General features: G+C 41.2%; 2 protein-coding genes across 3 annotated transcripts; one reads left to right on the plus strand and one right to left on the minus strand.

The window, feature by feature from the left end:
- Window positions 1-1473: 1473 nt before the first annotated feature.
- Window positions 1474-6374, plus strand: trim59 (tripartite motif containing 59; the record flags this gene model as incomplete). Its single annotated transcript, XM_079481953.1, has 3 exons — window positions 1474-1641; window positions 3182-3204; window positions 4357-6374. The coding sequence occupies 3 exons, from the start codon at window positions 1474-1476 to the stop codon at window positions 5489-5491; spliced, it is 1326 nt and encodes a 441-aa protein (XP_079338079.1). The 3' UTR covers window positions 5492-6374.
- Window positions 6375-6378: 4 nt separating this feature from the next.
- smc4 (structural maintenance of chromosomes 4) lies at window positions 6379-26841 on the minus strand. 2 transcript variants are annotated; one of them, XM_079481182.1, is made up of 24 exons: window positions 26813-26841; window positions 25678-25816; window positions 23998-24188; window positions 23180-23371; window positions 22618-22794; window positions 19481-19645; window positions 19158-19285; window positions 18932-19072; window positions 18703-18853; window positions 13165-13329; window positions 12464-12697; window positions 12197-12382; window positions 11956-12117; window positions 11573-11798; window positions 11416-11495; window positions 10978-11130; window positions 10778-10904; window positions 10506-10695; window positions 10234-10378; window positions 9933-10106; window positions 9399-9584; window positions 9075-9307; window positions 8550-8733; window positions 6379-6805 (listed from the first exon to the last, which is right to left on the minus strand). In XM_079481182.1, the coding sequence occupies exons 2-24, from the start codon at window positions 25802-25804 to the stop codon at window positions 6641-6643; spliced, it is 3882 nt and encodes a 1293-aa protein (XP_079337308.1). In that variant the 5' UTR covers window positions 25805-25816; window positions 26813-26841; the 3' UTR covers window positions 6379-6640. The 2 variants fall into 2 exon arrangements, with proteins under 2 accessions (XP_079337308.1, XP_079337307.1); XM_079481181.1 differs by lacking the exon at window positions 26813-26841 and adding an exon at window positions 26390-26629.
- Window positions 26842-26844: the final 3 nt, after the last annotated feature.

A 26844-nucleotide genomic window follows, 5' to 3' on the forward strand; every position in this document is an offset into this window, starting at 1 on the left:
TGTTGTCAATAAATGTCAATGAGATATTTTACTCGTGAGAATTTCTGGGAGGCTAATAATTGTGGCCAGTGTGTATTAGAGAAAAACATTTATTTATAGGGATGAAACAATATTATGGATATCGTGATATCGCAATAGCAAAATTAAATTGTCTCAATATTATCGTGATCAAATGACTGTATGAAATGATAGGTCTTCCGGGTCTAACATAGAGAATGTTCGAAAAAATAATAGAAGGTCCATCTGGTGGAATTATTTTATTTTATAAAAGGGATTTTTAAGTTAATTGACCCATCTCATGCAACGTACTATTACTCATATCTCTAAGCAACAGTTCTGATTAAAGGATCAAGAAAAGAGGATGCTCATGGCACGTTTCCAAGTCATGATTTGTCATTGTGGCGAGCAGGGTGGGACGAGCGCCATGAGGGATAGGCGCGAGGCCGGTCACGTGAGTGATGAAGCTTTGTGCAACGGTCTCGCATCTCTCACGGAGGAGCTCAGGAAGCATAAGAGAGGAGCGACAGGAGTGTATGACGAGAGAGGACCGGGCCCGGACATGTGTTAAGTGTGTTTATTATCTGTTGGTTTTAATGAGCTTTTTCTCTCTTTAGTGCTTGTGTCCTTTGCTCTGATTTTTTTTGTCTTGTTTCCTTTGTTCTGATTTGTATTTGTTTTCATTTTATGTAATTTGCTTGTACAGCACTTTGGGCAACCCCGGTTGTATAAAATATAGTGAACAATATGACACATTTGCAGTTTTGATTGTATAGATATAGATTCATATCCGCACGTTGTGTTCTGCGTGTTAAGTCTCGCGCTACGAAGAAGTGAGTGATCCGCCGCTTCAGATGATTCAGAGCTGAACAAATCATTTCAACTGATTCGTGAACCTATTCAGACAGTTTTGCCCATTATTCAATTGATGCTTTCAAAAGAATCGACTCAAAACAATCAATCACTCGGGAATGCCCGTAAAAAGAAATAAACAACGCATTTTATAAAGCATATTTAAAAATGAAGGAACGAAGTAAAAGTACAGATTTTCGATTGGAAATATACTCAAGTAAGAGTAAAAATACACACTTTTCATTTCACTTAAGAAGTACATACTTTCCAAAATGTCAAACACCAACATCTAAGGAAGTAGCGTATAGTTGTGGCATCTAATGTTTCATCTAAGGTTCAGACATGAGGTTCAGCTCACAAATGATCTGTGGTATAATGTTCATTTTACAAAAGTATACAGAACGTTTTGGAGTAATCTCACGCAATTAAAAGACCTTAACCTGACATGGCAGGACATAGCATGCTCAAGGCCTTAGAAGGGAAAAATCAAGCTTCCCTTTCTTGGACATGGTTGATGAAAATGATCGATGCAATTGTGCAGAAGGAACACTATATGAACATGGAAGGTTGTAGCACATTCAGTTCATGAAGGCTGTTGACGGGGCAAATGTACTGCTGGCGGAGATGTACGATCTGCTGATCGAGCAGCTGAAGGAACTGGAGGCGGAGCAGAGCGAGCTGATATCTCTAAGCTCCATTAGTGAGGAGGAGGAAAAATGGCCAGTGGTTTATCTGGAGAAGGTGCATCAGCTGAGGGCACGTGTGAACGTTTGGACAGGCACTAAAGGTCCTGTAGATTGCATCTCTTATTTTCACTTGGAGCCTCAAGGCTGAGCATTGCATTGGTGGGTTTCTGGTGTAAGCCTTTTGGCGGCCATGTCTGTGATTTGAGCAGAGTGTTTCAAGGAAGTTGATTTAAGCCCCATGTAAGTTCATAAACTGCTTTCTCCTGTTCTTTTATAAAATCCATCCGCGTTTCTCAGTTTCCTTGAATTTGTGGAGTTAAATGCGGCATTATCATTGCAGGAGTTGGCAGTACACTGGGGAGGTCCTGTTGAGCCATAGAAAAAAGCTTGGGTGAGGTCCTCTGCTGCATGGGGGCCTGGACCCTGGTCCCACATTAAAGTCTGGTTCAGGGGCAAACTGCACATGGTCTCCTTAATACAAGGGACTAGAAGGTGTAGAAGTATAGATTTCAGAAACATACGGTGGTGGAAATCCAGTAGGCATTTGGCCAGAGCGGGGTAGCTATGTCTGGTGGTGCATCTATATCCACACAAGTGGACTGTGGGGATGGTGTTGTGGACTTGTTTTAATATTGTCTTCGTTCAATGTAGTGTGCAACACATTATGTACTGATGCATTATAATGTATGCAAATATAATGTGTATCAGAAGATCAGCAAATAAATGAAATTACAAACGACAATGTCCCATGTTTAAAACACACATTTTCAGCTGAAACACTTCAGTTATCTAAGCTATACCTTTAAGTAAGCCCTTGACTACTACAGTTAAACATTAATCTGAAGTTTCACCAATGTTTGTAACACTATTTAACACACACCAGTGTTTGCCATAAGTTGAGAATGAACTTGGGAAGGGGCAGCGTGGCGCAGCACACAGTGGAGTGGAGCGGTGTAGAAGGGTCCTTGATGAAAGACTTTACAATAAACTAGTTCAACAAAGGGTTAAAAACTCTGTTTGCTCAATATAATGAACAAATCATTTAGAAATGATACACAATTCTGATAAGTGTGAACTCATGAACTTAAGTGATGTGAATGTAACAGTGAGTGCAGATCAAGGATAGTGGATCACCCTTGTTTTCTAAAGATGTTCAGTAATTGTTGATATTATGTGAAATAATTGCTTTGAGACGATGATTTGATAATTGTGATAACAGCCCTATTGGATATATGTGTCTGGCAGATGCATTCATGTAAACGTTAGTGATTACAATAGAACATTTAAGAACTAAAACGGCCTTGTTCCCCCTTGTCTCGTTACACAGTGTTTGTGTTTAAATGCCAGACATATTTCACACAATGGACTTGGAATAGTATAAACGTTTAGAAAACAACATAGAAAATGTTTGTAATGCTTTATTAAACGTTAAGTTAACATTACATAATAAAACATGAATTAACAGTAAAACGAGAACGGAAAATAAAAGAACATTCTACCAGTGACGTATTCTTCCAGAGCAACTTTACACCAATCACATTTCTCGTGTCAAGTTGATCAACTTGTTGCACTGGGCGATTTATCAAACAAGGGCTGTGATTGGCGGAGAGAGTCGCGCATGCGTGTTGTCCGTGGAGAAGTGGTAGTTTGGGATCCTTCGCGGTTTACGGTCAGTGTGTTTATTTCTGCATCACAAACTACTTCAAATATATTTCAGTTTTTTTACTTACACTGAGCGTCATCTGATATTATCCACCGCCTGCACTTACAGGAAAAATCCTTCTAATAAAGTTACATGAAATAAAAACGGACGCTGGGTTTGTTGCTTATCACGTGACACCTGTGTGAGACTGAAGCAAACGTTTTCGCTGAATAAACAACACAAATCATTTGTTTATCAAGCAGTAAAAAGCATCAGCTATTAAGAGAAACCGTAACAATAGAGACATGCATTGTTAGCCAAATATGATAGATAGTAATAAAGAAAGTTTTCATTATAATCCTGTGGAGTAAACCCTGTTTTCCTGAGCACTTATACTACGCCTTAAAGTCCCAGTGAAATCAATTACAAGACCTATTTGTTATATCAATATGGGTCAATCTCTTTTTAAAATTCATGCGCTCTCATATTCTCCAGTTAAAATCTGAAATTGCACTTCTGTCCTGTGATGACTCTCCTGATGGCTTGGGCGGAGCATCCGTTAACCCCTCCCCTTCACCTGTCAGTATGTTGCCAGTGCCACTTAAAAATGCAACGGCTGTTTTTATGCATCCAATCCAATCGCAGAGAAAGACGAAAGCCACGCCCACTGTTTTTCTCGTTCGAAATTCCATTTTACTGAGAAGTGCGTTAAAATACGGTAGTAAAAGCGATCGCAACTTCCGGGTTCACGGGGACTTAACATGCATCCACGCACCCAGAAATAATAAAATTTCATGCAGAAATGTAAAATTTTAATCTGTCAAAAATATCAAATACTTTGTACCATTTTTCACAGTCCATTCTAAAAGTCCTTGTAAACGATTCCCTGAAAACTAGCCTCTTTATCATTTAAAACGCAGCTTTGCTTTGAAAAACGGACTTAAGTAGTTTTATTGCTTCACTGCTCCCTGAACTCTATGTAAGTCAAGGCATTTCAAGATCATTTTGATCCAGCTGAATGTTTCACTCTCAGGTCAGGACATTCTTCAGACACGCAGACAGGAGAGGAGCTCATTCTTTCTTGAAACAGTAACGATGATTTGATCTTTTGTCTTCAGCAGCTGTTATGGAGAATCTGGAGGAGGATTTGACATGTTCGGTGTGTTATGCTCTCTTTAGTGACCCAAGAGTTTTACCCTGTTCTCACACCTTCTGCAAGAGCTGTCTGGACAACGTGCTTCAGCTCTCCATTACCACATCCATCTGGCGCACTCTCCGTTTGCCGCTCAAATGTCCAAACTGCCGCAGCGTGACGGAGCTGCCGAGTAATGGAGTGGATGCACTCCCGGTGAACGTTTGCCTGCGTGCCATCATAGAGAAATATCAACGTGATGGCCGGCCCCGTTCTCCTGCGTGTCCCGAACATCCTGGGCAGCCTCTAAACGTCTATTGCGTTCAGGATCGCAAACTCATATGCGGCTTCTGCCTCACGGTTGGACGACATCGAGGCCACGCCATCGATGACCTCCAGAGTGCCTATGTAAAGGAGCGAGGCGCTCGAGCTGAGCTGCTGGAGGGGCTGAAAGGAGACGAGATCAGCGGCCTGGCCGAGCGTCTACGGCAGGAGAAGGTTCGGAGCGAGAGTCTCGTGCAGGAGGACCGGGAGGTTGTAGCACATTTCTTCCAGGAGCTCGAGCTGATTCTCGTTGAGAAGCGGGATCTGTTTATAAGAGCTCTCGACGGGGCGAGCGTGCTGCTGGCGGAGACGTACAATCCGCTCATCGAGCAGCTGAAGGAACTGCAGGCGGAGCAGAGGGAGCTGATATCTCTAAGCTCCAGTATTGAGGAAGAAGAATGGCCGCTAGTTTATTTGGAGAAGGTGCATCAGCTGAGGGCACGTGTGAACGCTTTAAACCTGATCGTCCTGCCGGAGGTACCCCGTCTTCATATCGCACCGCGAACAGAGGAGTTCATCAAGGAACACTGGACTCGTGTCACTGTCAGAGAACTCCGAGACGGACCCATTCCTGACATCCTGTGTTGTCATCCACACAGATGCTCGGTGAAGATCGCACAAAACCAACATGAGAAGCGCTTCTTGTACTCTTCAGTCTTTCTTGTGTTGTTTGTGCTCATGCTGGTGTGTGGCTTCTTCGTTTCATCAGGAATCACTGCTTCACCTCAGCTTCATGATATAGAGACACACCTCTGCTGTATATTACGCAACATTAACACACATCTCATCTCTTACATTTACACTCTAGGACAAAACACCTACCAACAGATCCTCACCGGTCTCAACATACTACACTAATGTGAATACAACACGTAACACGCAGTAATGACCTTACACAACTTTGTTTCATCAGTGATCAAAGGAAAGTGTGCAAGTCTAAAATCATTTGTGTGCTGCAGCTTTCAACATCACATTACCCATGATGCTTTCCCACATTCACGCAGATACAGTGTGAGCTCATGTATTCATGTTCTCTAGTTCAAGATGAAGCAATGCTGCCTATATGTGCTCTCAGAATTAAGGGAAATTTGAGTTTCCTAGGTAAAAATGGAACATGAATGCCCTCTGATGTCATATTTCCCACTGGGAAGTAATTTTGATACCCAAAACTTTAAACAAGGATTTGTGCTGTGACGGATCTGGTGGAAACACTGCTCAGACTAAATCCAGTACAGTCATGTGTTTGTCATGATCATTGACTTACTGCTATTAGCAAAACATCTAGGAACAAAATATTGCCATCTTCAGACCTGTTAGACTTGTGGCTAGTAAGAAAACTTTTCTGGCTTGCACTGGAAGAACATCTTTCATTTGTTAATCAAATTAAAGGTTAAATGTCAAAGAATCTGTAACTGCAGTCAGTGTTTTGAAATGAAAGCAGTTGTTCCACTTATTGCTTCAGAAAAGATTTATATACATATTAGGATACTGTACATCGGCTACCAATGTTGAAGTGACAGTAACAACATGAAAGCATGAATCAGCTGTTTTTGCCAAAAACAATAAATCCAGCTCGAACGCAGAAATTATACAATTTCCGAGAGCTTGTGAAGCCAGCCTAACAGTTCCATTGGTCAAACACACCGTACTGCACTGCCTCAACTAATGATATGAGAACTGCAGAAATTATTGATTATTTTGAACATTTGTAATAAAGTGAATTATTGATCAACACCACTCTATTGTGAAACTTGAGTTTGGACACTTGTATTAAAGAAGCACAAGCACCACAATCTCTGGAGCTCAGTTTAACTTGTATGTTTTATTAAAAGAAAATACTTGAGTGCAATAAAAAAGCTTATATTTCCAGAGATTTATTCTGTAGTAAATAAAACAGTCATTATTTAAAAAGATAAAAGTGAGTGCATACTGACAGAAGACAAGTGATCATATAAAGACATTACACACACTCACAATGATTTTGTTTATACAGACTTGAAGTCATGGTCACGCGGTTGCGGTCTCCACCTCTCTCAGCACAATAGATTTGGGGTTGATGGCCACGTTCTTGGTGGTGTTGTGTGTCTTATAGATGCCAATAAGCCGATCAGCCATCTCAAACATGTTGTTCCTCAGAGAGATGATGATGAATTGAGCATTCTTGGTTTGTTCCTGCAATCATTTGGTCAAGTTTAGAAAAGAACATTAGAGATTGGCAAAAATGTTAAAATTGGTCAGATAACATTGTCTTCTGCTGTATACGCACGCTTCTTGTAAACATCTCAATCAGAATAAAAACGGCCAGTCCGATAGTAATTTAGTTGAATTTTGTCATTTGACAGGACATGTAACATTCGATCAGATTGAAAACTGAATTGAGAACGACTGGAGTAGAACATTAAAATACCTTGAGTGCGCTTTATGTGCTTTCATGCTCTACTTTTGTGTCATATGCTGTTAAGTCTGTACAGCGCAACATAAGGTCAAACACACTCATGTTCTCACAGTCTCTTGTCGAGGCTCTTAAAATAAAAGCAGCAATGGTGAAGGGATGGCTTCACAGCAGGTATATTCGTGCATTGTGTGCATGGCAAACATTCAAATGTAATTTAAAGCTTGTCACACAGACACACACATCAATCTGTATAGATTTCTTTCAAACTAAAACCGCTCAGAATCATGCTAATCGAATGCGTGCAGTGATGTCACCACTTAGGATTTGTCACTCATCCGAGCCTAGTTCAACCCTGCATTCACATTTTGATCTGACGCCGCAAAGCTTGCATATTGGTTGCTGTCACTGAGTAAACTGCTGCGTTTGTAAATCATATATGTAATTATCATATATAACGCTACGATCAAGCTTCTGCTGCATTAGGCTAATAAATATATTGACATTGAAACAAAGTCGCGAGAACATAATTGTTGGCTCCCTTCCTGATTACGGATTTTTGTCACACTTTAATGCTTCAGATCATCAAACAAATTTAAATATTCAATAAAAGAGTTATATTACAGTGAGGCACGTCTTTATTCAACACGAGCTGCGCAGACACACGTCACAAACTGCTTGTCCTCTTTATACAGCGCAAGCTCTGCAGTTATAAAGTCAGTTGATATTATTCATATTTAATAATATATTATTATATTTTCTTTCTACTTAAAAGTAGACATTATTTAGTTAATTCTGTATTCTACTTTTGTAATAAAGTTCAAAACAACTTTGTTGTGTTATGTTTGAGCTCAGAGAATGAGTTGTGAGTTGTTATGAGGGTTGTGTTTGAATTTAGTAAATGGTCAAAAATATCGGTTAATTTATTGGTTATTGGCAGTTATTGCCCAACTTGGTTATCATATCGGCAAAATCCAATATCGGATCGACCTCTACAAGCAGCAGCGCATCTTGGCTGTTGAGGGTGTCAAGGAGAATTTAAATGAAGTCAACTTTATGGTAAAGAGCTATGATGCGGTTTGGCAGCAACAAATCGGAATGTACAAGTCCAAAGCAAGATTCCAGAGAACGCCAAAGTAAAAACTTTGGTTCCGACCACATATACGATGCGTCCCTGTTTGCGTACTGGGACGTACATTTAAAAAAATGATGGGTGGACCAAGGTGTCTGAGATTGTTTGTGTTCCTGGTGAGTTGCTAATGATGTGCATTAACGTTATACATTTTCTATAAATAAGTGGGAATTTCATGCTAACAATAAAGCTCTTTCCACCGATCTCTTGTGGCCAGTCTGCACAAGATCAACAAGATTGTTTGCTTTGCGGCCCTTTTAAATACAAGATTAGATATCGACCTACGTCAGAGCGCCCAAGACTCTTTCTACAGCGTTGTTGGCAAGGCAGCCAATTTCTGACGCTCTCGATGGCGGCGGTCTGAACGCACAGTAAGAGACAAAAGAACTCACGTATATGTAGCAAGCCACGATAGAGACGTTCTTAAAGTCCAGCGCTGCGTCAATCTCATCCATGAAGTACAGCGGTGTGGGTTTGAAGTGATGAAGAGCAAACACCAGAGCCAGAGAGCTCAACGTCTTCTCTCCTCCAGACAGATTATAGATCTTCTTCCAACTCTTCTTTGGAGGACGCACACTGACATTACACAGACACACAAAGATCTTCAACCTCAGACAATATATAGGCTTTTTCAACCCAGTTTGCAGAATTGGGATGTTTTAAACCAGGGTTCCTCACACAGTGCCCTGATGGAACACACCTGTGCATGAGTTTGGTCACGGTTCCAGTTCAACTCTGCAGGGATGGGATTTGAGGAATGCTGCTTTAAACCATTATCATCGTTTACTAACATAAACCATAAAGCAATCCTCCAGCATGAAAAAGCAGTCACTCTATGAAAATGTTGTTTTCTTACAGCACATTTACTTAATTCCTAGACATTTGGGTGATTTTATAGTTGTCATGTGACATCATACCTGAACATGATGCCCTCAGAGAAGGGATCGAGACTGTCCACTAGCTCGAGCTCAGCGTCTCCTCCCAGAGTGAGCATCTGATAATTCTCCTTCAGTTTATTAGTGATGATGTTGAACCCGGCCATGAACTCGTGCAGTCTCTGTTTGCGCAGATCCTCGCAGCCTCTCTTGAAAAGGTCTCTCTGTGTGGTGATTTCATCCAGCTCAGCCACCCTCTGCAGATACAACTCCTCCTGCACAACACACATACACATAGGGGTTGTTTGCAATTCATTGATGACAAACAAGGGTTCATCTGACAGCTCTGTGTGCGTGCGAGTGTACCTTCTTCTTGAACTCTGCGATGGCTCCCAGGTTGGGTTTCATGTTGGCGCAGCGGTCCTCCAGCAGAGCGATCTCGTTCTTGATGACATCTGGATTAGTGATGTCCTTCAGCTGATCTGGGCTCAGCGTGGACAGCTCTTCTGCTGGTGCTCCATCATCAATAGAGTGCAGTGACAGTTTACTGGCCTGAGAGCAACACACAAACATCTCCACTGAACCGCGTACATTTACATTTATTCATTTGGCAGACGCTTTTATCCAAAGCGACTTACGAGTAGTTTTTTACAGTGACACATTACTGCAGAGCAATCAGGGGTAAGGTGTCTTGCTCAAGGACCCTTCAGTCATGACCTGCTGACACTGAGATTCCAACCGGCAACCTTCTGATCACAAGCCCAACGCTCTAACCACAAGGCCACATCTGACCCCGTTCATTTGCTCTGACGTAAGCTAGCCGGTGCTTCAGTCATTAGCACTCATTACAGATTTATTCTACTGAAATCGAGAGCGTGCCACTAGTGTTGTGTTGCGTACCTCTTTCTCCCAGTGTTTGATCTTGTTCTGACACTCTGTGATGGCCGTGTTGATGTGTTCCACCTTGAGTCGTACATTCAGAGACTCTTTCTGTAGAGCATGTTCTTGCTCCTGAAGAGTCTTTATGTCCTGCACCACTGCCCGATACTGCTCCTGAACCTCAGGCAGGGCCTCCTACAACAGCACACACACACACACGGAATATTGAAACACAAATCTGTAGTTCAATGTTGTTCGGTTACCAGATAAAGAACAATCTCAAAAAATGAAACACGACAAAAGGTTTTTTGTGCCCTGTTACCTCGGCTTGCTGGTATGACTGCATGATCTCTCCAGCCTGCTCCTCGAGCTTCTTCAGCTTCTCCGTCAGCTCCTCCATCAGCGTCTCATTGTCTCCGATGTCCTTCTCCAGCTGAGACACGCTCTCCTCACACTTCTTCAGATTACTGACACATAACAAAACAACATCTTTACAAGCGCAAAGCGATGGACCTTACATGTTCCTTTGTGCGCTTTACCTTAACAATAAAACTACAAACACAAGACAGAGGCAAAACCAAGCAGCGAACTGACCGTCCAGCAGTCTTGATGGCCACCTGGGCTTTAGTGATGCTCGAGGAGCATTCGTCCAGCTGTGTGTTGATCTGGTCAAGTTTATCCTGCTGGGCCTTCAGCTTGTGACTGTTGATGTCCACGATGAGCGCGTGCAGTCGCTTCACCTCAGCCTCCACCTTCCCCGCTTTACTGGATGCCGCATCAAAGTCTTCAAGTGACAAAGAAGCAAAGCGTGTGAGTATCATGAGGTGTTTCATAGCGCTGTACTACAGCTCACGTGTAGGCCATACCTCTCCTGAACGTCTCAAGAGATTTCTGCAACTGCTTCTGCTTGACTTTATCCGGAGCGGCTGAAATGACATTGGCTTCCAGATCTTTAATTTGAGTTTTGAGGTGAAGTTCTTGTTCTGCGAGACTCTGAAAGACCAGCGCGTTACATCATGAGCTGAATGAAGAAACTTTATTTGATGAGGATGATGTTAGTTCTCACCTGAATGCTGGCGCTGTATTTCTCCAGTGTATTCTTCATATCTCTCAGCTCACGTCTGGATTTGTGCACTTTTTCCTCCAGCTGAAGTTTCCTCTGCTGCCAGTCCTGTAGCTGTGTCATCTCTTTATTCAGAGCGCTCTCCATTTTATCAAGCTGCACAGAGACACACGTTTATCCTTCACACCACACGCGTCTCTCCACCAAAAAAATAAGACACGCACGAACCATCATTGTAAATTCAGGGAACACAGGTCGTCTCTTATAACTTCAACATATCTTTCAAAAGCGTTGTATGAGAAACAGACAGACATTTAAGTCTCTATGCAGCAAATCTTTCACAAACTTGAAATGACGTTTGCAACAATGTTCAATAAACGCTTATCAATTGTACGAGACTGATCTAGATTTGCATTATATCAGAGAGTCAAGGCATCTGACCTGCTCCTGAGTGACATCAGCACAGACGGAAGAGCCCATGCGACCTTTCATCACGCGTCCTCCTCCTCCCGTCATGGTACCTGATGAACGGATGACATCAGCTCACAAGCGACTCTTCACTGCCATCACTAAAAACATCAGCTGAAGAGGGACTCACCGGCCTGCTCGATGATCTGACCCTGCAGCGTGACCACCCTCCAGCGTTTGTCCTTCTGAAAGGCCACACGTGTGGCCTGCTCCAGATCTCTGGCCACCAGGGTGTCTCTAAGGGCGAAGTAGAAGGCAGGACGCACGGCCTCGTCCTTCACACGGACCATGTCAAAGAGACGAGGAATGTTCTCTGGAGTGGAGATGGAGCCCATGCTCTGCTGCCACACTTTCATCTGAACAACACGGAACGGGTTTTCAGATTCAAGAACCTTCATTTTCCATGTTCTGTCTTAAGCTCTTAGCTATTACAGTCATCATTTATCATCAATAAGCTCTGCAGCGTTCAAGTCAGTCAAAATGTGCTGAAAGCCTCCTGACACGAATCGTTACCTTATCCAGACCGATGAAGGTGGCCACGCCGATGTTCTGGCTCTTCAGGAAGGAGACACACTTCTGTGCCGTGTCAATGGTGTCCACTAATATATTATCAAGAGAGCCACAGCTGGAGGAGATAGCAATGTCGTATTTCTCATCTATAGCACCCAGATCACCCTATTGAGAAACACGAGTAGACGTGACATCAGCGCTCTGTGTGTGTGTGTGTGAGAGAGCCGTGATTGTGTGTTCGTACCAGGCGGCCCAGAATTCCTGTGATGTTTCCTGAGCGTTTCTGCTGCATAAGGGCATCCAGCACTTTGTTTCTGCTGCGATTGCTGGACAGAGAGCTCTTAACTTCAGCCACCTTCTGTCTCATATCACCAACTAACAACGTCTTCTGTCTGTCCTGTTCCGAGATCTGCACTAGCTCCTGCTCGTCCTGAAACACACACACACACACGATTCATGTTCATTTCATTCCTCATTCTGTGTCATCTGTTGATAACACGCGCACACACACCTGCTGGAGCTGTTTCTCACACTGAGGTATCTTGATGTTCAGCTCTTTGATGGCGGCTCTTCTGTCTCTCAGCATGTCGACAGTCTCCTGCAGGGCGTCTTTGGCCTGTTTGAGCTGACTCACAGCAGTGTTGTGTTGACTCAGATAGATGTCCAGCTCAGACTGAGCCACATCCATGCGCGAGCGTGTCTCATTCACCGCTTTACTCAACTCCAGCAGCTCCTGCTCTCTCTTCTGCAGGAGAAAACAAGTGTGCGTTCATCAAACTAAATCTCCATGCTGTTTTTTGGTGTTTGGGCAAAGCGTCTTCCAGTCATGGACTGGATCCAAAAAAAACAGCGTTGTTGACATAGTAACTAATCTACCAACAGATTTAGCCAGTTTTCCGAACGCTTTAGCCACTTTAGTTCAGAAATCTAGGATCTTTTTCGATAAACCTTAGCATTTATTCAGCGGGAAAATGCGACCAATACAGCCCTGCGAGCGTGAGGTCTTGCTTTCCTGGCTATAAATCCAAACTGACAACAGAACCAGAAAATATGTACATGAGAACAGTTTCACTGGGCAATATACTGTATTATAATACAGAAGGTTTAGAGAGCAAACGCCAGACGGGTCTGAGGTGCCAAAGCAAATACAACGCAAATGACATCCCAAATATCCTGTGGGAAACACAGAAAGATCAATGTGTGTGATGTTACCTCCTTCTCGTCCTGCAGGCCGCTGGTCTCCTCCTTCAGACTCTCCATCACCTGAGCTAACTTCTGCTCCTCCTGCAGCTTCTTCTTCTCCAGCTCTTCCTTCCGAGCAGACGTCTCCGTGATGACCTGCTCGCTGCTGGCGGGAACGCTCCTCACTTCCTCCAGCTGCACAGCACGCACAGTCTCATGAGGTACATGTGTGACGCATGAGCCCATCAGATTACAAACACGGGGTCATGCTGTCCCAATATTGAATAATTCATCATGTTCCGTTTTGCATTGACTCTGATTGTCAGTAGTGAACCCTCAGGATCCTCTGTGAAGACCCAAACTATCATCACATATTTCATAGAAAATCGCAGATTTTCCCTATTAGATATATATACTTGACTTCCTGGATCAAACGATCGAAAAGCTGATAAAAAAACTAAAAGATGATAAACGTTGTTCAAAACAACAGCAGGAAGACTTTGTTATGAAGTTATTTGATCATTAAATTGCAGGTCATTTATGATTAATAAGAATTCCTCAGTTCATTCTGGTTACCGTTGTGCACAGTTGTTTATGTTGCTTGGCTTTATTTGAGACGAGTGATTTTGACATTTATTCATTTGGCAGACGCTTTTATCCAAAGCGACTTACAAGTAGTTTTATACAGTGTCACATTACTGCTGATCAATCAGGGGTAAGGCGCCTTGCTCAAGGGCCCTTCAGTCATGACCTGCTGACACTGAGATTAGAACCGGCAACCTTCTGATCACAAGCCCAACGCTCTAACCATTAGGCCACAACTGATTTTGACTGGTCATTTTCAACATTTTGCAGAATTGCTTTTACATTTACACATTTGGCAGATGCTTTTATCCAAAGTGACTTACATTGCATTATTCTATACATTTATACACAAGTATCTGCAATCCCCTGGGATCCTACACACAACCTTGCGTTGTAAACACAATGCTCTTACCACCGAGATACAGGAAAGCTAGTGTTATTCTGCATAACAGTGACATTTGATCAGATAAATGGTCAATTTACTATGGTCAGTTCCAAACATTAAGTTTCACTGTACCGGTTTAATATGAAGAGTTTGGTTCCAAAATGAGATGCATTTTGTATTATTTTTACAATTGTACATTCCGATTAATATCAATCAAACTGCAGTTGGTTTGCTTCGACTTAAGCCATAATAAATAAATACAGCTAACTCACAAAAAAACACATGATTTTTGAAGTTCTCATTTTGTAACCAAAGTCTCCTTCATATCCTTCATAGTTTATTCGCTGGTGAATCTATATTTACTGTCTGCTAGTGTAGGTTTTCTTTGCTGAGAGCGCTCTCATGAGGCGTCACTTTTTAAGCAGGTATTGTGTATGTTAGTCTGTGTTGGTTTTATGATCAGACTGGGAGGCAGAGTCTGTCATGTGGTCTATTATTCCGTTGAAGAGTAATAATTAGAGGTGTACCCGACCAAGGATTTACATAGTCGAATCAGAATTGTCACGTCTTGCTTAGTCGACTGATAGTCGAATCATACGCGCGTGTGCGTGCGCTGTGTGGATGACACCAGGTGGTTAAGTGCATTGATGTTCAAAATAACAATCACACATTAATTAACAGAATTTGCTAAGAACAGAATATACCTTTATAATAAATAAAAATAAGAAATTAATGAAATAACCCAGAAACAAGTCACAATGTGCAAATGAAATGCGTTTAGGAAAAATGTCTGATATGCAGAGGAACATATTTACCAGGGATGTTCCGATCCGATATTTGTATCGGGTATCGGCATCGATACGTAATAAAATTCTAGATCGGGTATCGGTGCAATTTGTCACCGATACCCGATCTGACATAAAATTTGTGCTAGACGATGTAAAAGTTCATGGAGACACCGGCGCTTAAACTCTCTCGTGGGCGGCTGTGCTTTGCGCAACGTGTGACATCATACGCTAGCAACGTGTGACATCATACGCTAGCAACGTGTGACATCATACGCTAGCAACGTGTGACATCATACGCTAGCAACGTGTGACATCATACGCTAGCAACGTGTGACATCATACGCTAGCAACGTGCTCTGTACGTAGTGCACGTGAACATATAGCAGCGAACAGCATGGAGCGAGCCAAAATATCTGTCATTTGGAGTTATTTTACAACAGCTACGCCAATAAGTTCCACCGCTTTCATTGTTATGGATGGGCAACCGCTGTCCGTCGTTGCGAATAATGGCTTCAGACTCCTTATAAACCACCTGGAGCCGCAGTACGACACGCCGAAGCGTAAATATTTATCTGATATTTATCTCTACCTTGAACTGTACCGAAAAGTCTGCAAACACATATCCGAAAAAATTAAAGATGTCAATGCGGTGAGTTTTACAACAGATATCTGGAGCTGCGACGTGTCGCTTTTAAGTTTAACCGCACACTGGTTGGATGAGAATTTTGTGCCACAAAATGTCACGTTAAATGCAACAAACATGTGCAGTTTTACTAAGCTAGGGAAGCTAGTGTTTTATTCATCTGTTTCTGTGTTGGAAGTTAAATTTTATTTTCACTAAACTTTAGTTTAGTTAAGTGGACTTTGCTTTAGTGACTAAAGCATTAAAACGATCTGATTCATGTTATTTTGAATATCGAAAGCAGTAAAGCTATTACTTTTTAGCTCAATTTCAGCTGCTTTACTGCGAATTGATTTTTTAATTATTTTTGCACTTTCTTAAAAATTATTAAGAGATTTTGTTTCCATTTATTTATACCCGTTTATCAAGCTAGTGAAGCTGTTGTTATATTCAGCTGCTTAATTTGCACTTTAATTTTGAATGTCTTGTCCAAAGATAGTGAACACTTTTGTGTTATTTTTCATTTGTTTTGCTGGTTTAATAAACTATTTACTAAATTTGTGAATCATTAGTTTGTTATTTTGTTTTACGGGGTCAGGAAATTTATGTTAAGTCGAGCCTGATGTCTTGCACAGCAATGCACATAGTTTATTAAGTAATTGTGCACTTTAAAATTTTTACCTTAGTATCGGATCGGTACTCTGTATCGGCCGATACTGAATCTCAGGTATCGGAATCGGAAGCAAAAAAGGTGGATCGGAGCATCCCTAATATTTACGCACAAGTATAAACAAAAGATGGTGTGTTGCCGACGGTGTAGGTCTGACACAGAAGTAGGGATGCACCGATACCAGTTTTTCTCTGCCGATCTATTCCGATACTGAACTTACAAATATCGTCCGATACCGATCCAAATCCGATATCAGTTATTGTTGGCCTTTTAAGGTTTTAGAATGTCTGTAACTCACACAGTCATTAAATTAATCTGCTTAAAGTCAAGCTTTGTATATTCATGAAATACATCAAAACTTGGATAAATAATATACACAGTATGACTAACATCTTTTTTAAGAACACTGTGCTAAACTTGTAATTGAAATAAATTTAATTTAATCAAGCTATGGAGTCATCCAAATGACAATCTGTATTTTCCAACCATTCAGCATTTCTTTGATTGAAGCTGAAATCACGCTGTTGTGTGTGATCCTCGCAACTCTTTAGCATGTAGCACAGCACTCTGCAATGCGTAACCAGAATCCATTCAATCCATTCTTTTCCGTGATGCTTCTGAAGATGTTTGATTTAATGTGTCGTATTGTAACGTGCAACAGTACTTCCACCTCTTCCAGTGCTGCTTTCTGTTGTTTCAAGCGTGAAATATTTCACGCGCTGAAGTAAATTTCCATATAGGCATAAAGTTGGGTCCTGAAAGGTCTCCCCGCTAAACTCGCCTGTCAGGCAATTACGCAAAATAAATTTCAAAGTATTTAATTAATTTTTCTCAAAATAAACAAACGTTTTCTATTTACTTAAATACAGCTGCCCGTTCAACAATCGCTGGTAATTTGGTATCGGATATGGGTCGGTCGTGCTGATACCCGATCCTTTCAAAAAGGTATGGATCGGAGCCAAATCCGATTCAGAGTATCGGATCGGTACATCCCTACACAGAAGTAACAAACCCCCCTTAACTCAAAACACAGAGCGTAATAGTCTGCAGGCCATTTAGCAAGAGTGGTTAGTAAGATTTAGTCTAAATTAGGGCTGAAACGATTCCTTGAGTAATTTGAATACACAGAGGCCTCGAAGCTTCGTTTAATCCATTTAACTACAGTACACACAGAGCTTCCCCGCGGACCATTATTACTGACACACAGCCAACTAAACTCTGGACATGTTATGTAAAAACAGAAGACGCTGCAGAATAAATTACAGAAAATATACAGAGGGCAGAGGTTTTCATTTCTGCTCTGATAAGTGTGAGACTGCGACAAACAGAGTGTAAACCAAACTTTAAGGACTTCAGCCAGCAAAGTATTTCCTTTCTGACTAGCGCGTGTCATGTCCAAAGGCTGAAAGCAGCTGACAAGGTGTGCCTACTGACAGGGCTGTACAGTGCGGAATATAACATTATGTATTTACCAGTGTAGCTCACATGTGATCGTGTGAAGTGCGTTTGTCGTTGGGTTTGTTTCTGTTTATTTGACTTAGTTTTCGTCTGTTTTGCGAGTGAAACTTGTTTGCGGGCTGCAGTGAGTCCATAAAACTAAATTATCCTGTTATTTAAACATGCCATCTGGCTGTTCTGTGTGTCTAAGTGAATGAACTGCACAGTTTAACGTGTGATTCTCATGGATATGTCTGCATCTGCGCTGTATAAAGATATGAACACATTTAATGATTCTTTCTACTTTCATTTATGTTTCTTATTTATATATTTGTATTATATTGCATTTTGAATAAATATGGTACTAAATGGGATATTATGTATTCATTTCAGCAAAAAAAAAGGAAACAAATGAATTGTTCATTTTAAGAGACCCGTCTAAAGAAAAAGTACTTAATATCCAAATTCTCAATCAATGGAATACTCGATTACCAAAAATAATAGTTTTGAACTACAATCAAAATCTTGACTCATACGATTATTGACAGATTATTGTTTTTGTTTATTTATTTTTCTTCATTTATTTTTACTGTAGTTCACTGACATGCTTGGACTGTAAATATATTTCTTCATCATACTATTTTAAAATAATCAAAGGAAATACAAACTATTTATGGTTATTTTTGAAACATTTCAAGCAATGCACATCGTTGTGATATTATTTGGAAACATTGCCTTTGCTACAGCAGAAGACAGGAGAACATCAGCAAATCATCTGTCTGCATGTGTCGTGAGAAATCTGTAGGATTAGGTATCGGTTTAATTTTAGCAATTCCAATTCTGCTTATCGAATCCGGGTCTTTTCGATTCCAATATTTTTTGGGGGGACAGAAGCGATAGCAAATATATAACATTTTTTATAACACGTTTCATCGTATAAGAGGCACTTTCATGAAATATCTTTGCCGCAGATATTGCATATGGTATTGCTATCATCTTTTTTCACAACGTTTAACCAGATCTGAACATGATGATGTAATGGTATGGTTGACAGTGTAGGGCAGATAGACATGTGTCTCACCTTCTCTTTGTCTTTCTGCAGCTGTTTCTGCTGTTTCTTTGTTTTGCTCTTGGTGTGTTTGAGTTTCTCGCGCACCTCCACGTCCTGCAGATCAAGCTGAGTAAACTTCTCCTTTTGACTCTCGATGAACTTTGTCAGTTTATTCAGCTTCCTGCACAGCACACAAGCACACAATGCAGCAGACTTGTAGACACATACAGAGGGAGAGAGAGAGAGAGATAGATCTCACTTCTCCACAGTCTTCAGCTCCTCGTTCTTCTGCTTCATGTTGTCGTTCAGCTCACTGCTCTTCTCACTCAGATCTTTGGTATCCTCTTGAATCTGTTGTTTCTCTGCTTCTTTCGTGGACATGCGCTGTTTAAGATCATGACTGAGGAGAAATCAACGCGGTGCGTGACTTAAACAGCTGCATTCTCAAAACAAAGCTTGTGTGTGTGTGTGTGTGTTCATCTTACACGTAGAACTGACAGAGTAAGCTTCTCTTCTTGAAGATGTCATTCTCTAAAGTGAGAAAGTCCACAGCTTTGTTTTTTTCGCCCTCCAGGGCACTCTTCTCTTTCTCCACCAACTTCACTCGATTCAGCTGTGTGCGCACACACACACACACACACACACACATTCTCTTATCAAGATTACAACACTTTACACAAACAAAACAATGTCACTAGAGGAGCGCTATCCTTCTATTAGGACAGTACCGGTCCAGCATGCCATGTCAGTATTGCATTCTCACTGGCTTCACGCGTGTGCGCTGTTTGCTCGGGTGATGTTGTGTTACCTTCTCTCCTCTCTGCTCATTGAGTAACTCCACGCGTCTGCACAGCACATTGATGGGCTCTTTGAGACGACACGAGCCGATGATGTCCTCCAGATACTCCAGCATCCCTTCATCATGTTCTGTCTGACCTTTGGGCTTCATCATAGCAATCTGCTCCACCTCACCCTGACGACACACACACACACAGCATCAGGCCTGATTTAGGACTTGACAGGTTCATTTAGTACAGTCCCCACACACTCTCTCAGCTTATTAGGTGTCAAGAAAATACAAACACACTTTTCTAGAGTGCACACCTTTTTCGTATTTTCTTTGCAGGAATATTTTTGTCAATGAGACACGTTTGACAGATGATTGTAAAGATAAAGGAAAGATCTTAATTGAAGAGAATAGCATTAAGGGCTTGGTCTTATTTCACGTGTCTTTATAGGCATCTGTGTGCGTGTTGTGTTCTTTTCCCCCTGGATGATACGTAGAACCATATGTTGCTGTAGTGTAATATTTTAGCCAGTCAAGCAAAACGTAAACATCTGCATCATCTACGGCATAATGAAACCCTCAACACACAACGAAAACATGTCTTAAACAACGACGTTTGGTTACATTGACATTATGAAAACTTCTGTGTGTTAAGAGTGGCTTCAACGCATGTACATTTACACTGAACCAAAACCATGTGTATATTTCAGTCACCTTTGACAATAGAGTTTGAGGAGGTCCATGTTTTAGACAGAACTTTGATCAGCCACTGAGCCATCCCAGTGAAATTTAAAAATGAAAATCTGAAATTGCTGAAAAATCCATCTTAAATAATGTATGTTAGACGGCCTGGGAGGAGCATCCGTTAACCCCTCCCCTTCAACTGTCAGTCTACTGCCAATTTCATTTCAAAATGCAACGACTGTTTTTATACATCTTATAAATGCCACGCCCTTTTTTTCTCTCATTCAAAATTACATTGTACCCAGAAATGCATCAAAATCCAGAAGTAAAATCGATCGCAACTTCTGGTTCACGGTGACTTCAACTCGCCTGTACTGTACTACCAGTATATTACACTGCCTGTCAGTAACTTTAAACATCTACAAAACACCCAGAACCCTGCGTTCAATGAATGAGTCGCATCCGGTGTAGACATGGTGTTACATGTTGTAAAGCTCTTTGGGTGTACACAAATACACAATAAAGTGTTTAAGAAATGTTGCGTAAGAGTTTTGTTCTCATAGAAAACTACTCCACTTAAAACACATGTAAGGAGTAATTGGCGACGGGCCGTTGAATTCAACAGCCTGGGGCTCATTTCAGTAAGGAGGTTCCACCAGCTCTCAGTTAAACCTTGAAATCAGAGTTAGTTTACTTAGAAATTAGAAACTAAGCTTTTGGTTTCAGAACAGCTGATTTGAGTAAGTTCAATTGACTTAAAAGCCATGATCAATGGAGCTCCGATATTACAATTCACCATGGCAACATAACCAAAAAAGCAACATGGCGGCTTTACTAACATTAATAAATGTACCAATAAAACATAAAAAAAATATATTGTTTGTATGTATGACGTATATGTTGATAGATCTCAATTACTGTGAAGAATAAAGGTACAGTTTTAATAGAAAATGCACAGGATGCCCAAAATTCCACTCAAGTCCTAAACTGCTGTCCTGAAATCAAAGTTCATCCCTATGAATGAATGCAGCCTCTTCACATACAGGATCCTCTATGAAAGCACATCTGACATATTAGTCAGTGAGATGGTCTCTGTGTGATCATAACATGTGTCATGAATGAATGAGTTACACCCCTTGAGCTTTAAAGAGGGAGGAGATGGACATAAACTATGTGTTTACCAAAGAAAACCTGCTCCTGACCAGGTGAGGTTCACAGAGTCAGTTACTATGGTTACAGACTCTCAGTATAAGTGACCTCTCTATTAGAAACAGGCTTGATTAACCCCGCTTTCTCTGGTTTGACAAACCTCACATTCTGAAACAGAAAACACAGAGAGTTTCCCTCATTTCAGGGTTAATATACTCAGAGTTTCCACTAAACATCCTCTCTGAAACGAGCCCCAGATCATATCAGAAAAGCATTTGGAGAGAAAACATGACAGTTGTGCCAGCTGTGGTTCTCAAGGTGCCATAGAAAGCTTGCTGCTGTATATTTAAAGGCCGCTTCTCTTTCACAGATGTATTTTTAACTTTAATTTTCGTGTTTTAAGTGTTATCTTTAACCCACTGATTGTGTCATGTGGGCACAGCGCTGCCACCTGGTGTTGTTGTTGAAATATTCATGCTGTCTATAATATTAATAGTCATTTCTTCTCAGACAATATATATTACCTGTCATTTGTTGTTAGATCTTTATTCAGTGGTGGACAGTAGGCTACATAACTACCTCATTCGATTAAACTAGGCACAGTGATATTGAACTGTTGTTTGGTCGACTGATCTGGAACTCCTTCATAGGTGCACGTTTGACTGACTGAAAATAATGCACAGCCTAGGAACGTTCATCCACCAATTAAATTGAAGCATTCCACAGGCCGTGATATAACTAGAACTAAATCATCAACTCATTTGAACTAATGTTGGGTATAATGAACATGAATGTTTAATATCACTGTCTTCATGCGTTGTTAGCCATTTTAAAGTGGGTGGAGTGCTGGTACATGAAACAGACCGTACATGTTAAACTACCGGTGAAGTGGAGCAAGCGTTCACTCCATTCAGATGTGAAGCGTGGATTACGGTCACCGTGGCAGGAAGTAAAAGGCATGACAAACACGGACGGCCAATGATGATGAGCGGCTCACTCCCGCCTCACTGAAGCAGCACACATAATATTGGGGTTGGCCTTGACTTTAACACACGCCAATATTTACGTGCTGCTAAAGCGGGGAAGGTAGAGTAGGTGGATGTCGACCTGTGCTCTCATGCACAGCCCAGATGAATGTTTGAGAGTCCCTTAAAATCCTAGAGCAGCAAATGATGGTTTGCACCTTTTGCTCACCGTTGAAAACCATGATGCGCTGCTATAGCAGTCTAGGGCTTTTACTCACCACTGAGAAGAACATATATAAAGTGAGGTGAAGATCACCCCGACAATCTTTACACCGCGAACAAGAGAGAGGTGATGATCACCTGTAGAATGAGGAAGCGGTTGTGGTCCAGATCAATGCCGTGGCTGCGCAGTAACGTGCCCACATCTTTAAACGTTGACTTCTTGCCGTTGATGTGATACGCAGATGAGTTATCTTTTCCAGCTGTTCTGGACACATAGAAGGAACTGTTGGGGATGACTTCGTAGTCGTCTCCTTCCTGAACGCACAATTAACACATTATTAACACAACGACACAGTATTGCCAGTTTCAGTTATGTTTTGTGTTCAAACAAATTTATCCTAAGAAATCTGAATTTGAGCATCTCTGTAACACAACTGCAGTAACATAACGCAGAACTACTAGGAATATCCAAAGAAAAAAACAACGATTTTCACTCTCGAGGTCGAATAGGCAGTGGATGTGAAGATGTGTTAATGCCATCTGTTCATCAGCAGTTTACATCATGTGATGCAAGTCTTAACTGTTGCAGAAATCAGGTTACAGGGTTCCTTTCATGCATCTCCTGACTACAGGTCACAACCCAATCTGATTTTAGGTGTTATATAGGCGTGTCTGCATGCTGTGAGATGAAGACGTTTACCTTATCAACGATCTTCTGAAAGTGCACCTCTACTGTGCAGCTCTGGATATCCTGATGAACATCAGAACAGTGGATCAGAACTGACAGCTTCTTTGAGCGGATCTTCTGAGCTCTGTATCCAAACACAAACAGCATGGAGTCGATCACATTCGATTTCCCGCTGCCATTTGGCCCTATGATGCACGAGAATCGCTGAGGGGACAGAGAAAGACAATGGCAGGTTAATGACATGACTAAAAACAAATCAGTGTTAATACAAAAGAAAATCTAAGTTAATATTATCTGCCGGTCATAAAGTAGAGGTTGATCATTAATGGATTTCAGCAGTACATTTTGAAAACGATTAGCTGTTAATTCTGAGTAAAAACAACTTCAAGTATAATAGCGATTAGGTTGGGTGATGTCTACCAAATAGTCATGGGACGATGTTTACAGTAAAACATTCAGATGGATGATGACATCAGGGCAGTGCTGGTCACACTGCACGTCCGGCGCATCTTCTTCATACAGCACGAGATGTTGGAAGCATGATGGTGCCTCAACATCTTGGTGTCTGTTCTAGTCTATGCATTATATCAGACTGCGCTACAAGTGGAAAGCTTGCTTTCCCATACTCCCCCAAAAGCTTATGAGCCATTTAATTGAGAACACTGACAAGCCAAAAAAACATGATAGTGGAGAAATGCGAGCTAAAGCTTTCACAGAACACAATGGTGTCATTTTTGAGTACCTGAAAAGCTGTAGCATGAGTTGTTTGCAGAAGAATTCACTTGCTTTGATATCAAACACAATGACATAGAGACGGTTGGTTGCTGTACCTTGTGAAACGGGCCAAGGATCTGCTCGCCAGCGTACGATTTAAAGTTTCTGTTGACAATGTGTGTGATCATGAGACGTGGGGCACCAGGCTCTGAGCTCATGGCCGGTGGTGGAGGAGGAGGGATGCTGCTCAAAATCTCCTCCAGACTGCGATTATCAACTGCTTCAGCAGACTCACCCGCAGCCACATCTACAACATCACAAAACAAAGACTGTAACTGCACTGAAAACTCTACATCACTGCTCCATCTCTGTCCCTGAGAGTCTGTTTAATGCTGACACACAGCAAGCAGACGTCAAAGAACTAGCACTGAGTGAACCTGACAGTGATTTTAACTTCATATGTAGTTTTTTTATTCACAAAATTTGTGCTGTCACACCATAGGACACATTTACGGTATACTTGTAAATTACCCAGGAATAGGTCAAAGCAGAACAGTTAAACAGTAACTAAAAATTACACAGTAATACTAACAGTTGGACTTTTTTCTTAAATGTAAAAGCGATGTGATTGAAATGATCGCGCTTCAGAGAATAGAGCAAGGAGAGCATCAAGGTTTCGCTAGATAAGACCTTTATTCATCGTCTGGTAAAATTTAAAGCTGCACTGAAACTGTCATTTTGACCTTCAACCGTTTGGAGTCCATTGAAGTCCACTACATGGAGAATAATCCTGGAATGTTTTCATCAAAAACTATTTCTTTTCGACTAAAGACAGAAATACATCAACATCAAGGATGACAAAAGTGGTGAGTAAATTATCATGAAAATGTATGTTAATGGTGAACAATTCCTTTAAGGAAGTCGAGTTGATGATGCTCTTGTAATTTTACATTTTAACTAGAAAAATATCAAGTAACTTGTTAGCCAATTAAAAGATATTAGTAAATGTGCATCTTCACATAAAATCTAACTTATGTACATATATTTGCGTGTCTTTAAAAATCAGTCCTGGACAATTTATTATACATAAATATTCTGTCAATCATTTTTGTAATTAATTTTTCCACAATATTTCAATTTTACTGTTTAAATTACAACATAGAATTTTCATCAGACAACAGGGACGTGTTACAGTTATGAGAATTTCAGCAGAAGAAGCAATAAAATACACAAATAATTCATTCCTTTGTCAAAATGATGTTTTGTCCAAGGTAGAGAACAGGCTTATCTTTATTATGATCAGTTTTTGTGTTATCGAATTGTATGTTTTAAAATCACCCGGCCTGGATTTAACCGGTCAAGTGTGAAGGAAGGCTGGTTTAAGAGGGGTATCGGTCATGTTTCCAGCTGGTTTAAGATGAAAGAAGCCGGTCGTCCCAGCCTGAACCAGACTTTTTAAAACACATCTCTTCCGTCAACATGTCGCGGATTGATTTTAACATAATTATTTTCCCTTTCTTTCTTCTTATTAGAAAAAATTACTAACCTCACTATTCTTAGCTTTGTATACTGTGCTGGGCTTTAATGGACTAGTTTGATGCACTTATGTATTTTGTTGCCTATGTTGTTATAATTGCTTCCGAAGTCGCTTTGGATAAAAGCGTCTGCTAAATGACTAAAGTAAAACCCTTCTTAGGTTTGTTTTTTTCTATAACAATAATTGTGATTTGTTTGCTGTGAAAGTCTCCCCTGTGTGTAAGTGTCTTATCTCGTGTGTGTGTGTGTGTGGGTCTCACCGTGCGGCGGCGGCGGCGGGGTGTCTCTCGCGGCGCTGCCGGCTGTGATGGGCTCATCGTCGGACTCATCCCGCGGCTCTGTCGCTCTCTTAGCAGCGGTCGAGCTCTTGCTTGTCTTTACAGGCATGATTCGAAGCACCTGGACAGTTTGAAAGGTCGGTGTCAGTAAAACCGTGTTGTCAACACACAAAGAGAATAAACAGAGTTGACAACATGTCGCGCTTCGGAGCAAACAACACGACGTGATCTGACGTGTGAATATAGCGCACGTAAGACTTTACGCTGAAAGCATTTGAACTATGGCGTGTTTGCTGGTGACAGCTCATAACGTCACGCGTGTAACTAACCCAACAAAGAGGAACATTTACACCGACTGACAGCGATGTTTTAGCGATAGCATACGAGTGATATCAGCTTCATCATTTCAGACGCGACTGCTAGACAACATCTAATCAAACTATTGGCCATAGAGTTCGTTTCAAATACACATTCAATAACAATGGAAACGACAGTCAAATAAAAGACGTTTGTCTTTGTCTCCGTTTATTTATTATAAAAAGAAGTTTCTTTCTGTCGGGATAATGAAGGTTAAAGCAACACTAAAGAATGAAAGACCGCGCTTGAGTGACTTATCGATATAACGTGAAATGAATGAATGAACGCCATCTGAGGTAAAGTAGCGGTGTATTCTATAATAAATCTTCGCACTTACCTCGCTTTCAGTCGATTTTACTTACGGCTCTTTGCTATAAATGTGATATTAAGCTCCACAGAAATGAATCCTCATATATCGAGTGTTTATCGAGTAAAACGAGAGCAGATGTGCGCTCGTGCAGTCGAATCTCACTCATAAATGGCGCGTAAACTGAGAAGACGAACCCGAATTCGTTATACGCCGCGCGGTGCATCATGGGACGTCTGCCGCTCTGCGTCGGTCACGTGACCCGACGGAGTCTGACAGCTCAAAGCAGTAGCAATATAAAGTAGGGAAATAATCGCATTCTTCCATCTGCTGTTGTTTTCTTGTCATGTTTATTCACTTGACTGTTTCACGAGCCTAAGAATTGAATATGTAAGTGAATAATCATAATCATCTGCGCAAACTGCGTAACATTACACACACAAATCAACACACCGCCCAAACCGTTTGAAGTTGAAGCCATGTCT

This window comes from Barbatula barbatula (assembly GCF_947034865.1).
Source record: "Barbatula barbatula genome assembly, chromosome: 19".
Lineage (NCBI taxonomy): Eukaryota > Metazoa > Chordata > Actinopteri > Cypriniformes > Nemacheilidae > Barbatula > Barbatula barbatula.

Coding starts and splice junctions, on each gene's coding strand:
- smc4 (XM_079481182.1), bottom strand. CDS start 25,804: ATGCCTGTAAAGACAAGCAAGAGCTCGACCGCTGCTAAGAGAGCGACA. Junction 8,734..9,074: donor TCTGAGGGCATCATGTTCAG/GTATGATGTCAC, acceptor GTGTAATGTCAG/TGTGCGTCCTCCAAAGAAGA. Junction 6,806..8,549: donor TCGTGGCTTGCTACATATAC/GTGAGTTCTTTT, acceptor AAATGATTGCAG/GAACAAACCAAGAATGCTCA.